The sequence below is a fragment of the Bombina bombina genome, chromosome 6 (assembly GCF_027579735.1).
Source record: "Bombina bombina isolate aBomBom1 chromosome 6, aBomBom1.pri, whole genome shotgun sequence".
NCBI lineage: Eukaryota > Metazoa > Chordata > Amphibia > Anura > Bombinatoridae > Bombina > Bombina bombina.
Window position 1 is genome coordinate 1110562021 of NC_069504.1, and position 12222 is coordinate 1110574242.

The following is a 12222-nucleotide window of genomic DNA, read 5'->3' on the forward strand; positions in this document are numbered from 1 at the left end:
TAATCTTTGCCATTCCTTTTGTAGATTCATTTAGGTATTTTCCCATGCAAGGAAAATCAGCCGTTCGAAAGCCTAAAACTTTTGTTTTACTAAGGTTGCACAGTATCTTTGCCTAAATATTAAACTATACAGACTGATGATCACTAGAGCCTAAGTACTCACCCATAGACACTTCATATACTATATCATTGTTTGTAAGTAATAAATCTAATATAATTCATTTACGTGTTGGTTCTTTTACTAGTTGTTCAAGAGATTCCCCTTGTAACGATTCCAGAATATACTTACTTTTATTTGATTTAGCAACGGGTACTTCCCAGTATAGATCAGGCATAATAAAGTCCTCACTACTTTAACATTGCCCTTTCTTGTAATTTTGGCTATTTCAACAATTAATAGTTGATCTGATGCTTCATCCTGTAATGGAGGCCTATATACTAACCCTATTCTAAACACCTGTTTCCCTTCAGTTTCTGTAGTTGCCCAAACACTTTCTACATTAACATTGGTTTCTACAATTTCAGATACTTTAATATATTTTCTTTCATGTACAGGGCTACTCCACTCCCTTTTTTATCCTACTCTATTTATCTGTTTCCCAGTCATAAGTCATTGTACCATGTTTCTGTTATAGCTACCAAATCCAACTTATCTTGAATCATTATTTAAGATAATTTATTTTTATAACACAGCAAACTTCTGTAGATTTACCTATAAAAGTCTGTACCTTTTTGTGAAAAATCATATAAAAGTTTATATGTCTGCAAATATTGTTTTTTTTAAAAAGGACAATCTACACCAGAATATTTATTGTTTAAAAAGATAGATAATCCCTTTATTACCCATTCCCTAGTTTTGCATAACCAACACAGTTATATTAATAAACTTTTTACCCCTGTGATTACCTTGTATCTAAGCTTCTGAAAACTGCCCCTTACTTCAGTTCTTTTGACAGACTTGCATTTTAGCCAATCAGTGCTCACTCCTATGTAACTTCACGTGCGTGAGCTCAATGTTATCTATATGACACACATAAACTAACACCCTCTAGTGGTAAAAAACTGTCAAAATGCCCTGTGATAAGAAGCGGTCTTCAAGGGCTTAGAAATTAGCATATAATTCTCCTAGGTTTAGCTTTCAACTAAGAATACTAGAAGAACAAAGCAAAATTGGTGATAGAAGTAAATAGGAAAATTGTTTAAAATAACTTGAACTTGACTATCCATTTAACTTTATGTGAAAACTGTATGAAAGCCCGTACTGTTTCCTATAATAATACACGCAACTGTGAAAGTGCCACAGATGTTTCTAAATACATGTGTTGATTTTGCCACACTGCTTGAATTTGAATAGCAGATACCCATATTTTACGTTTCTCACACACATTTGTTAATACTAATCTGAATAATGCTAAATGTCACTTCATAGGGAAATTCTATTGTTAAACGGACTGTCTAGTCAAAAATAAAGTTTCATGATTCAGATAGGGCATGCCATTTTTAACAACTTTTCAATTTACTTTTTTCATCAAATTTGTTTTGTTCTCTAGCTAAACCTAGGTAGGCTCATATGCTAATTTCTAAGCCCTTGAAAGCCGCCTTTTATCTGAATGCATTTGACAGTTTTTCACAGCTAGACATTTTAGATAACATTGTACTCACGCCCGTGGAGTTACTTATGAGAGGACACTGATTTGCTAAAATACAAGTCTGTCAAAAGATCTGAGATAAGGAGGCAGTCTGCAGAAGCTTAGATACAAGGTAATCACCGAGGTAAAATTAATATAACTGTGTTGGTTATGCAAAACTGGGGAATGGGAAATAAATGGAATATTTATCTTTTCAAACACTTCAAATTCTGGAGTAGACTGTCCCTTTAAAGACTCAGATAATTCAGTTTCTTACACTGATTTCGGTTGATATTCCTCGGTCTGTCTCACGCAGCGAGCTCCACGGGAACTGGCCAGTCACTTTGTACAAGTTGACAGAAAAACTTAAAATAACAGAAAATAGTAAGTTTCAGTGTACTAAAATGGAGACAATAAAAAAAAAAAAACTCACTATAAAATAAACATCTCTGTAGCTTGAATGAAAATTATTATTTTTTCTGGATAACAATACATACATTTATACTCTAGCAATAAAATGATTTATTAGACCATTTTACTGTTAAACAAATGCTTGTTGCAACCGTGTGTACAACTCTACACTTAGAAGCTGCAGTGTAGCACTAACATATGTAGTTATCTGCCAATTGTCTCCTCTTTGCAAGGGTTAAACACATACTTTGTAGCAAACAAATATCTTATGATAAAAGGTTCTAATAACTTACTGCAATTTATTATCAGACCTTATATCTATTAAGCAGTGCAAAGATTTGGGTGAAAAGAAAATACTGGCAGGCAACTTTATTTCTATTTTTTTAATCTGTGTTCATCCTAAAAGTCAATAGATCATACTGTAATGTACCAAGGATAATAAAAAACCCCCACAGTGAATATAACAAAAAAAAAAAAAAAAAAAAGACACTAATATAAAATGTGTTTTGCAATCAAAATAACTTGTTATACCTACTGTGGAACAGTAAATATATTGGAATTGTCCCTTCATGTTTATTTTTGTATTTGAAACAGCTGGTTTTGCCTATCACCTATTGTTTTCAAGGACATGCCCACATAAATAAGCTAAGCCTGCAGGTAACACAGACCTGTTTGTGTTATATCTGTGTAAACACACAGCTAAACTTTTAGGTACTGAAATGCTAATTATGGCTGGGGGTTCAATGAGCAAAACCAGCTATTTCAAATATAAACATCTCTCTCCTACCCCAACTCAGAGGTTAACTAGTGCTACTGTCTCCTGTTTACATAACTTTTCAACAGAGCATATATATGTATTCATATTTTCAGTATAGTGGATTCAACAAGTGAAAAAAGCAGTTTTAAATAACTAAATAAAAGGTAAAGCTGTTTGCAAACAATTAAATACACGTCAGCAGGTAAAATTGGGAACAAATTAAAGGGGCAGGGGATTAGAATACAATGTCCCTTAAATGTAAAATAAGACTTTTTCTTTTGTTTGCTGTAACCCAGGTACATTTTGTTATGAAGACTGAATGTGCATTAATAATAATAATAATAATAATAATACAATAATAGAAAATATACAAAACATGTTTTAGATAATTTATCTTACTTCCTTTCAAAGTTTCCAACTTGGGGTTTGAAAAAGGACAACCCATATGAGGTTTCCTTTGTCCCATAAGAGAACTGGAAAGTCATTTTTTCAGCGCGACCAAAGAGATTGGGAAGTTTAAGACCAAGAACCTAAAAAACAATTACAATAATTAAAATATATATTTATTAGACAAAGCTTAAAGTGATGGTAAATTCATACCAACTGCTCAACATATTTTAGAAGCTTTTACCTTAACTAGCACATCGATATGCTTTTATAATATTAAAAACATCTGTTTACTGAATAATTTCATTTTTATTACGGTAATGTTGCACTGTTATATTCAGCCTCTCTCTAAATGTTTCCAAGGTACTGCTTTGATTGACATTCGTTTTAGCCAATCATCTGCTAACCATGCGCCCCATGTTAAAAAGGACCTGTACTCTGAACTCACCAAACTGTTGAAAACCACATCTTATCTCAGTGCATTTTGACAGTTTTTCAGCTAGACAGTGCTAGTTCATGTGTCATATAGATAGCATTGTGCTCACTGCCATGAAGTTATTTTGGAATCTGCACTGATTGGCTAAAATGCATGTCTGTCAAAAGAACTGAAATAAGGGGGTAGTCTGCAGAGACTTAGATACAAGGTAATAACAGAGGTAAAAATTATATTAATATAACTGTGCTGGTTATGCAAAACTGGGGAATGGGTAATAAAGGGATTATCTATCTTTTTAAACCATAACATTTTTCAAGTACTGTCCCTTTAAAGGGTATTTTTTTTCAGTATCATGCTGACCCTGGCAGAACGGCCACCCCAGAACTTACAATTACTGCATTATGAGATGAACTCTAGCAAATGAAGTAACGCAGTCGTTTTATGGATATTTGGCAGCGCTGGCTTTGACCTTACACACAACATTGATTGCTGTGACCAATATATAATGTGTAGGGTTAGCAGTAGGTAAATCTTCAGCTACTTCCTATATCAGAGAACTGAGGGAATGCTAATATTAAAACATAGGGTTTCATACTGACCCCACTTAATAATGTATTAGATAGCTGGATGTTTGTAGCCAAGTTCCAAAAATACAGTACTGTTTGCACAAATCAAACATCTACATAGACATGCAGAGGCTGGCTCAGTCTGCTATAAATCAGCCTCTAGCAATGAAAATACATTACAAAAACTAGATTTGTCATTATTTAAAAGGGACAAGTGAATACTACTACTGGGAGCTAGCTGAACACATGTGTAAGCCAATGGCAATCGACAAAGAATACAAAGAGAACAAAGCAAGTTAGATAATAAAAGTAAAATATGACTCATGAAGAAAACATGTTGGGTTCCATATCCCTTTAACTTCCCTTTAAAACATATTTAAACAATTATTTAATCTACCATGCTGCCTTCGTTGTTCCCAACCATGGTGTTATAACTTCCAGTTAATCTTCTCAATTCTGTGACTTCAAAAGTGACATCCAAACCATTGGGAAGAGCGTCATCACCTACAAATCAAAAAAGTAAGTGACAAGAAACAAAAATGACCACACATTACACAATACTGATATTATAGTAAGCATCATTCTGCTACTAATAAACTATATATTACAAACAAGGGCTTCCATGAGAGCAAAAGGTCAGAAAAAAGTATAACTGAACATATGTCAGACCCATAGAAAGTGTTTACTTTGTGTGTCAGAGAGAGTGGACTAAGGAGCAGAAAAAAAACGCATGCGATTTCTTGGGTAAAACACAGAATATATTTTCGTAGGGTAAAAATAAAATATGAGGACTGCATGATCAAGTCTCAGAAGGCCGTTATTTAGTCACCACTAACTTAGCTTTTAAAGGGGCACTTGTCACAAAATACAATACTCTTATTACAAGTGGAGAGCTAATTTATTGCACGCTCGTAAATGGGCAAAGTCGCCGGTTTACGGGCGTGCAATAAATAACCAGCCATTACAAGTGGCTGGTTATTGCTACTGCAAGCTCACGGTAGCAATTAGAGCTCCAAAAATTAAACAGAAATCAGATCTCTGGTTAATTTTAAAAAAGTGCCCCAATTGCCCCCAAAATAGTGTAGTTTATTAAACAATAAAAATCAGCACTGAAAAGTGCCTTTATATTGTGGTCCATGTGTTCCCTGTAAATATATATATATATATATATATATATATATATATATATATATATGCTTATATAAATATATATGTATGTGTTACTATGTGTATATACACATATAAAAATATGCATCTATTCTTATACATATATATTTCACTTTGCTGCCCATTGCTGCGCAACTTACCCCCTTCGCTGCGCTAGGTTCTCATGCTGTATCACAGCATGAGAACGAGGCTCCCATTGGAGTTTATGGAAGAGCTTGCACAAGCGCATTGCACCTCACTTGTAATAACTGTGCACATTTGTGTGCGCTGGTATTACCAAGTGTAGCGCAAATATCGCCCTTGCGAAAGCTCCACTTGTAATCTGGCCCTAAAAGGGCAGTCTATTTTCGTTTTAGGAATAGGCTTTGTGCACACTGATCTCATCCGTATGCACCCAATAGGCTAAAGCGATAAAGCTGTAGCAAGTATCATGCATTTGAAGAGTAGAAAATGTACACACAACATAAAATGCTTACCTTCACATGTATCAACCAAAACTTCCACTTGCCTAAATATTCCCATTCGGAGCAATTTCTCTCTTGCTTCATGAGATTTTCTCATCACCTGTTAAAAAAATAAAAATAATAATTGTGTTGCTCAATCCAGCAGTCATTTTTCTCTTTGATGTTTAAAAATCAAACTATCGTGGGAATATTTACCTAATGAAAATATATAATAATAATGAAAAAAAATTAGAACAAGTTTAAAGGGCACACTTTTTTAGATCTTTCATTAAAACAAAATATATTTTGCTTAATCACTCTCTGTTATACAAGTTAAAATATGTATGCTCTCAATAGCTTAAAGTGATGGTAAACTCTCCACTTTATAAAGACAGATCCGGAATGTTAGCAATATTTTAGAAGGAGTTTAATTCATCAGTTGAAATGAAGATGCTCTATAACTTACTTTTTAATATAGATTTGACTTGTTGTCCAATCAGCACTCTCCCCATAAGGCACTTTTGTTGTAGCTATAGCTCTGATTGGAGAACAATTCAAACGTTTAGATCACAGAAAAATTTACTTTTGAAGTGGGCGCCAGAGCAGGGGAAAGGAATTTCATATCTATATTAAAAAGTAAGTTTTAGTGCATCTTTGTTTTAACTGATGAACTAAACTTCATTTAAAATATAACCAATATTTGGGATCTGATTTAAAAGAGGGTAGAGTTTACCATTACTTAATATTCCCTCTAAAGGGATCATGGAAGGAACGGGAGAATAACTGAGTTAGTTTTCTGCCAATAATACAATGGGCATTAAGGAAACAATATGAGCAGTAGCTCACTTATTACCATAGCGTATTAATAATTTAACCCTCTGCGCTAAACCTCTTCTTTTTTCCTACGCCCTTACATATTAAAGTTACGTTGAGTATTTAGTTTATGATTCAGAAATTAATTTGTCTCAGGCAGAGACGTGTTTTTAAACTTAAAGGGCAGTCGATGTTACATAGCGGTCTTTTTTTATATAAATGATTTACAGTTATGCTTTAAAATATTCATACATATCATTTGTGTGCTAATTACCATTCTTTGATTCACCTATCATGGGTTCTTTTTTTTATGTAAATTTTACATCTTGCTTTGATCAAAATAATATACTCTTACCCCACCATAACAAGCACAAAGAAGAAGCGTGAGAAACTATAAAGCATTGCTTTCTTTCTTTATGTGCTCACAGTTGCATAGGGAAAAGTTTGATTAGTATATGCACAGGGTTCTCGCCGGGACCCACACCAACACTATGGGCACATCACTTGGCTGATTTTACTTACCACCCAGATTAAATTTAAGATAATATTAAGATATAATTAGTTAATATTTTGTTTCATTGTTTGCTGCACAAGTCATCATCAAAGGGACAGGCTACTTGAATTTTTTTTTATATTTTAAAAAGATAATGCCTTTACTACCCATTCCCCAGCTTTGCATAACCAACATATATACATTTTTGGTTCAGAACCTGGGTAGCCTTTGCTGATTGGTGTCTAAATATAGCCACCAATCAGCAAGCACTAGCAGGTGCTAAACCAAAAATGGGCCGGCTCATAAGCTTATGTTCTTGCTTTTCCAAATAAAGATACCAAGAAAAACAAAGAAAAACTGATAATAGGAGTAAATTAGAAAGTTGCTTAAAATGTCATGCTCTAACTGAATCATGAAAGTTTAATTTTGACTAGACTATCCCTTTAAGCAACAGTTATAAATTACAGTGTCTACAATCCTATTTAGAAATTATACTCACATCAATAAGATTTTTAGCCTTGAAGACATTGCTGATTTCATACATAATAAGGTCATCTTTTGTCCTCCCCAGACCTTCAAAGTGCACACGCTGAACCACAACCTTGTAATAAAAAAAAATACAAATCAAGAGACAGCTCTGCAACGGCACAGTTCTAAAAGTATTTGTGGCATGACCTTTTATATCAGTGCAAAATAAACACTGCAGGTTTTCAACTAGACTTGAGCAACACTGGATGTTTTGTTATGGCTACCACCAACATCCTTGGTACTTGGGAGAAATAAAAAATAAAAAAGTGAAAATGTTTTAATACAAAGTCAAAGCAATAATTTGCTAATAAACGTTTGCTGCTTATCAAGACAAAATGAAGCCAAAGTTTTGCAGATTTGTACTTAGTGAAAATGAGATTTAATTAGGATACGTACATCTTTGTTCTCTAAAATTTCCTGTTTCTTTTGCGGCTCCACTTCTACAAGATCAGAATCATCAGCAGATGCGAAATCATGTCCATCCATAGGAAGAGGATCCAAACTCTAAAGCAGAATTAATTCAGAAAGATTAAATAAAAAAAACTTCTATGTGGGTAAACATTTAAAACGGACAATGATTTGCAAAACTCTGCACCTTTTTGCTAACTGCTTGAAAACCGTGCTGCATATGCTTATCTTTTCTCTTAAAATGGACAGTCTTCTGTATTGTTTAAAAAGATAGATAACATATTTAGTACCCATTCAACCAACATTGTTATATTAAAGGGATAGTCTAGTCAAAAATAAACGTTCCTGACTAAGAAAGAGCATGCAATTTTAAGCAACTTTCTAATTTACTCCTATTATCAATTTGTCTCCGTTCTTGTAGTATCTTTATTTTAAACAAGCTGGAAATCAAGCATAGGAGCTGGCCCATTTTTGGTTCAGCACCTGGGTAGAGCTTGTTGATTGGATGGCTACACTTTGACACCAATCAGCAAGCGCTACCCAAGGTGCTGAACCAAAAATGGGCCGGCTCCTAAGCTTAAATCCCAGCTTTTTCAAATAAAGATACCAAAAGAACAAAGAAAAATTGATAAGAGGAGTAAATTAGAAGGTTGCTTAAAATTGCATGCTCTATCTGAATCATGAAAATGTAATTTTGACTATGCTATCCCTTTAATATACTTTATAACCATTAAACCTCTAAATTTCTGTTTCTAAGCCCCTGCAGGCCGCCTCTTATCTCGGTACAATGTATCAACTTTTCACAGCCAGACAGTGATAGTTCATGTGTGCCACATAGATAACATTGTGTTCCCTCCCGTGGAGTTATTTATAAAGCAGCACTAATTGGCTAAAATGCAAGTTTGTAAATAGCTCTGAGATAAGAGGGCAGTCTGCAGAGCCTTTGATACAAGGTAATCACAGAAGTAAAAACTATATTAATATTACTGTTGGTTATGCAAAACTGGGAAATGGGTAATAAAGGGATTATCTATCTCTAAAAAAGAAATTTGGGTAGACTGTCCCTTTAATTTTGGCAAACTAGGACTATTTGTAAATAAGTTCAAACAAACTGATTACTATATACTCAATATGGTTTCATTTTTATTAATCAATTAAAATATTTACTTCAATTTTTGTTTTTGCACCCCTTTAAAATTACCATACACGCTCTGAAACTGGAATACTAATAAATTAAAAATATGAAGGTGGTGTTCACTTCCTATAATCTGTGCACTAACTGCAATTAAAGTCATTAAACACACTGCACCATAGTAACAGAAAAAAAAACATTTGCAGATTCCTAACATATGTTATGACATACAAATCTTATCTTTAGTTCATACTTTAAACAGGCACTTGATTGGTATGGTATTAAAAACACATTATCGTACCCTAAGGGCCTGTCTTTCATCTCCTCCCCCCTGCAAATTCTATCGTTCACCTCACGCATTTTCTCTCCATTATTGTTTTATTGCATTATCTACCTGCAAAACAAATACCCTGCTGCCTCCTCATCCAAACAATATCCTCTCGTTTTATGTGTGATGGAATTTCACATCCCAAATATTCTGATATTACCTCATCTGTACTATATGCCACGTCATGTAAATTATTTTCATTTTCCTTGCTACTGTTTAATCCCCATGCAGTATAGATTAACTCTTCACTGACATTTGTGCCAGTCGGGTGGCATTATGTAGTAATGCTATCCAAGGCACAAAATAATGACATAATTTAACATAAATGTATGGACTGATAATCTGTGCAATAAGCATTTAAAAAATAAATTTTAACTAATTTTTGCCTAGTGGTCAGTGGTCCTGGGGAATTCAGTTTTATATACAACATCAGCAACATGCATTATATGTGTCCTTTCTACAGTTTCATCTATATTTCTTACAAGTATCGGTCTTAGTCCCCTCTCCAATTTAAGACTGATGACAAGTCATAAGCTGTATCTATCATATCTAGAAGAGGCCTCAGAATGCCTTAACTTCTCTCATCTTCCAGTCTGTTTCTCTCTTCCCAACATCTTACACTCTCCTCCTTTGTTCGCTTGTGTTCTCCATCCAGCATACAAATACATTTATGCTGCCTATTCCCATTTACTACAGGGTACCGCTCTTCCTCCCTCCAGCAGCAGGCTATCTCTCTCTCTCTCTCTCTGCAGGTTCTTTCCCCCCCACACCACCAGCCACATGTGTTTTCCATACCTCCCCTTCTAACCAGCGGTTGACTCTTATTCTCTCCCTCCAGCCAGAGATTGTTGTCCCCCACCAGCCACTGGGTCTCCCCCCTCATCCAGCCGCAGGCTCTCTCAGATCTCAATCCCTGGGCTATTGTTTGTCAATCTTTCTCCCACATCCAGCAGCAGGGTGTCCTTGTCTCCTCCTTTTGTAGACATAGGCCTTCTGTATCTCCATCATTCATTTAGTAGCTACAGGTGATCTCTTCAGCTCCCACTAGCTCAACTGGCTTTAGATGTATTTTTTTTATTATTATTATTATTATTATATTTTCTCTCTCTTCTCTTCTCTCTCTCCCTCCCTATATATAATTTTATTAAATATTTGTTTAACTGTGACTGTACCATTAAACCAATAGTGCTCTGGTAATTTGAGGGTCCCTATAACATGACAGTTTCTCAGGAAAAGGTAAGTGAACCTGGTAAGTGCCGTGTATTATTTTTATTATTTTTATTTTTTTTTGGGGGGGGGGGGGGTTGAAAACTACAACATTTTATGCAATCTTGTATCCAAACTGATAAATTGGTTCTCTCATTTTTAAGGTAGACCGATATATTGGATTGTGACAAAAAAATAAAGCGCTTTAGGACACTTGCCTGTACAGTTTAGAAGTATATTGTATCATTAACGCATATATAGTGTTTACAATGAACTGCTCGCCCCCTACAACCTATTTCACTCTATACTCCTATCAAGCTAACACATTGTGTTTCCCTGACTGCCTCCCACTATAACTGCGGGAAGGTCAAGCTGTCCCCTCAGCTCTATGTATTGCAACCATCCCGTCCCTTATTACCCGAGCGTGCACAGTCCCCATGTCTGCTGGTACCAAGGTGTCAGGGCCTCTCCGTCCCCACAGTCACCTACACAGCCCGGCCTGACAGGGCGCTGTCACAGAAACATGGGCGCCGCCATGACACCTCACGAAACCCAACCCCGTACGCGCGCTGATTAGCTGTAAACTTCCTGACGTACAGAGAGCAAGCCTATCACAAGAGCGTATTCATAAGAGGTGGGACAAATGTCAATTTGGTCTACGCGAACTGCAAACCCGCTATATTGTTCATGTATTGAAAGTTACTTCACTTGCTTGTCTGTCTATATCCCTTATATTTTCGCTAATTTAATGTGACGATAGCTCCGGCGGTATGTTTTTAGTCAAATTTTGTTTAGTTAGAGGAGCAGGCAGCGCTTGTTTAATCATTTTTTTTCACCCCAGTGCTGAGCCAATTTTGACACACACATATTATATACTATGAGCCTGACCTATGTTAAAAAAAAAAAAACCTGTAAAATTACAGAAAAAAATAAAGCTATCCAAGATAAAAAAAAAATGAAACCTAAACTAATACCACTATAAAAATAAAAAATCCCCCCCCCCCCAAATAACAAAAACACCCCTTATCTAATACTAAACTACCAATAGCCCTTAAAAGGGCTTTTGTATGACATTGCAAACAGCTCTTTTACCTAAACAAATGGGCAATTACCCCCTAACAGTAAAAAAAACCCCAACCACCAAACCTCCCAAAATAATAAACCTAACACTAAAAAAACCCTAAACTACCCATTGCCCCTAAAGGGGCTTTTGTATGGGCATTGCCTTTAAAAAGGCAATAAGCTCTTTTCCACCCCATTAAATCCCTAATCTTAAAAATACCCCCCCTCCCAAAAAAAAATAATCCTAACACGAAACCATAAATAGGTACTCACCGTTCCTGAAGTCCGTCAGAGAAGGTCTTATTCCAGACGGCTCCATCATCTTCTAACTTCATCCGGAGCAAAGGTGGTGCGGAGCTGTGGATCCTCAGGGGTGGTCCTCACCGGCGGCGCGAAGCAGAGGAGCTGTCTTCCCCGACGCATGAATCCTCAGCAGCGGTACTCAATGGCGGTGGTCC

At 35.5% G+C, this 12222-nt stretch overlaps 1 protein-coding gene across 1 annotated transcript in view; it reads right to left on the minus strand.

Moving 5' to 3' along the window:
* SAMM50 (SAMM50 sorting and assembly machinery component) overlaps positions 1–11268 on the minus strand; it is a 61863-nt gene extending 50595 nt beyond the window's left edge. Inside the window, exons 1-7 of the mRNA XM_053719052.1 lie at positions 11121–11268; positions 8025–8132; positions 7600–7701; positions 5828–5915; positions 4582–4688; positions 3195–3325; positions 1905–1992 (exon numbers count right to left, since the gene is read on the minus strand). Of these exons, the coding sequence (XP_053575027.1) occupies positions 1905–1992; positions 3195–3325; positions 4582–4688; positions 5828–5915; positions 7600–7701; positions 8025–8132; positions 11121–11141 (645 nt within the window). The 5' untranslated portion in view covers positions 11142–11268. The remainder of the gene's footprint in view (positions 1–1904; positions 1993–3194; positions 3326–4581; positions 4689–5827; positions 5916–7599; positions 7702–8024; positions 8133–11120) is intronic.
* Between the last annotated feature and the right edge of the window lie 954 nt (positions 11269–12222).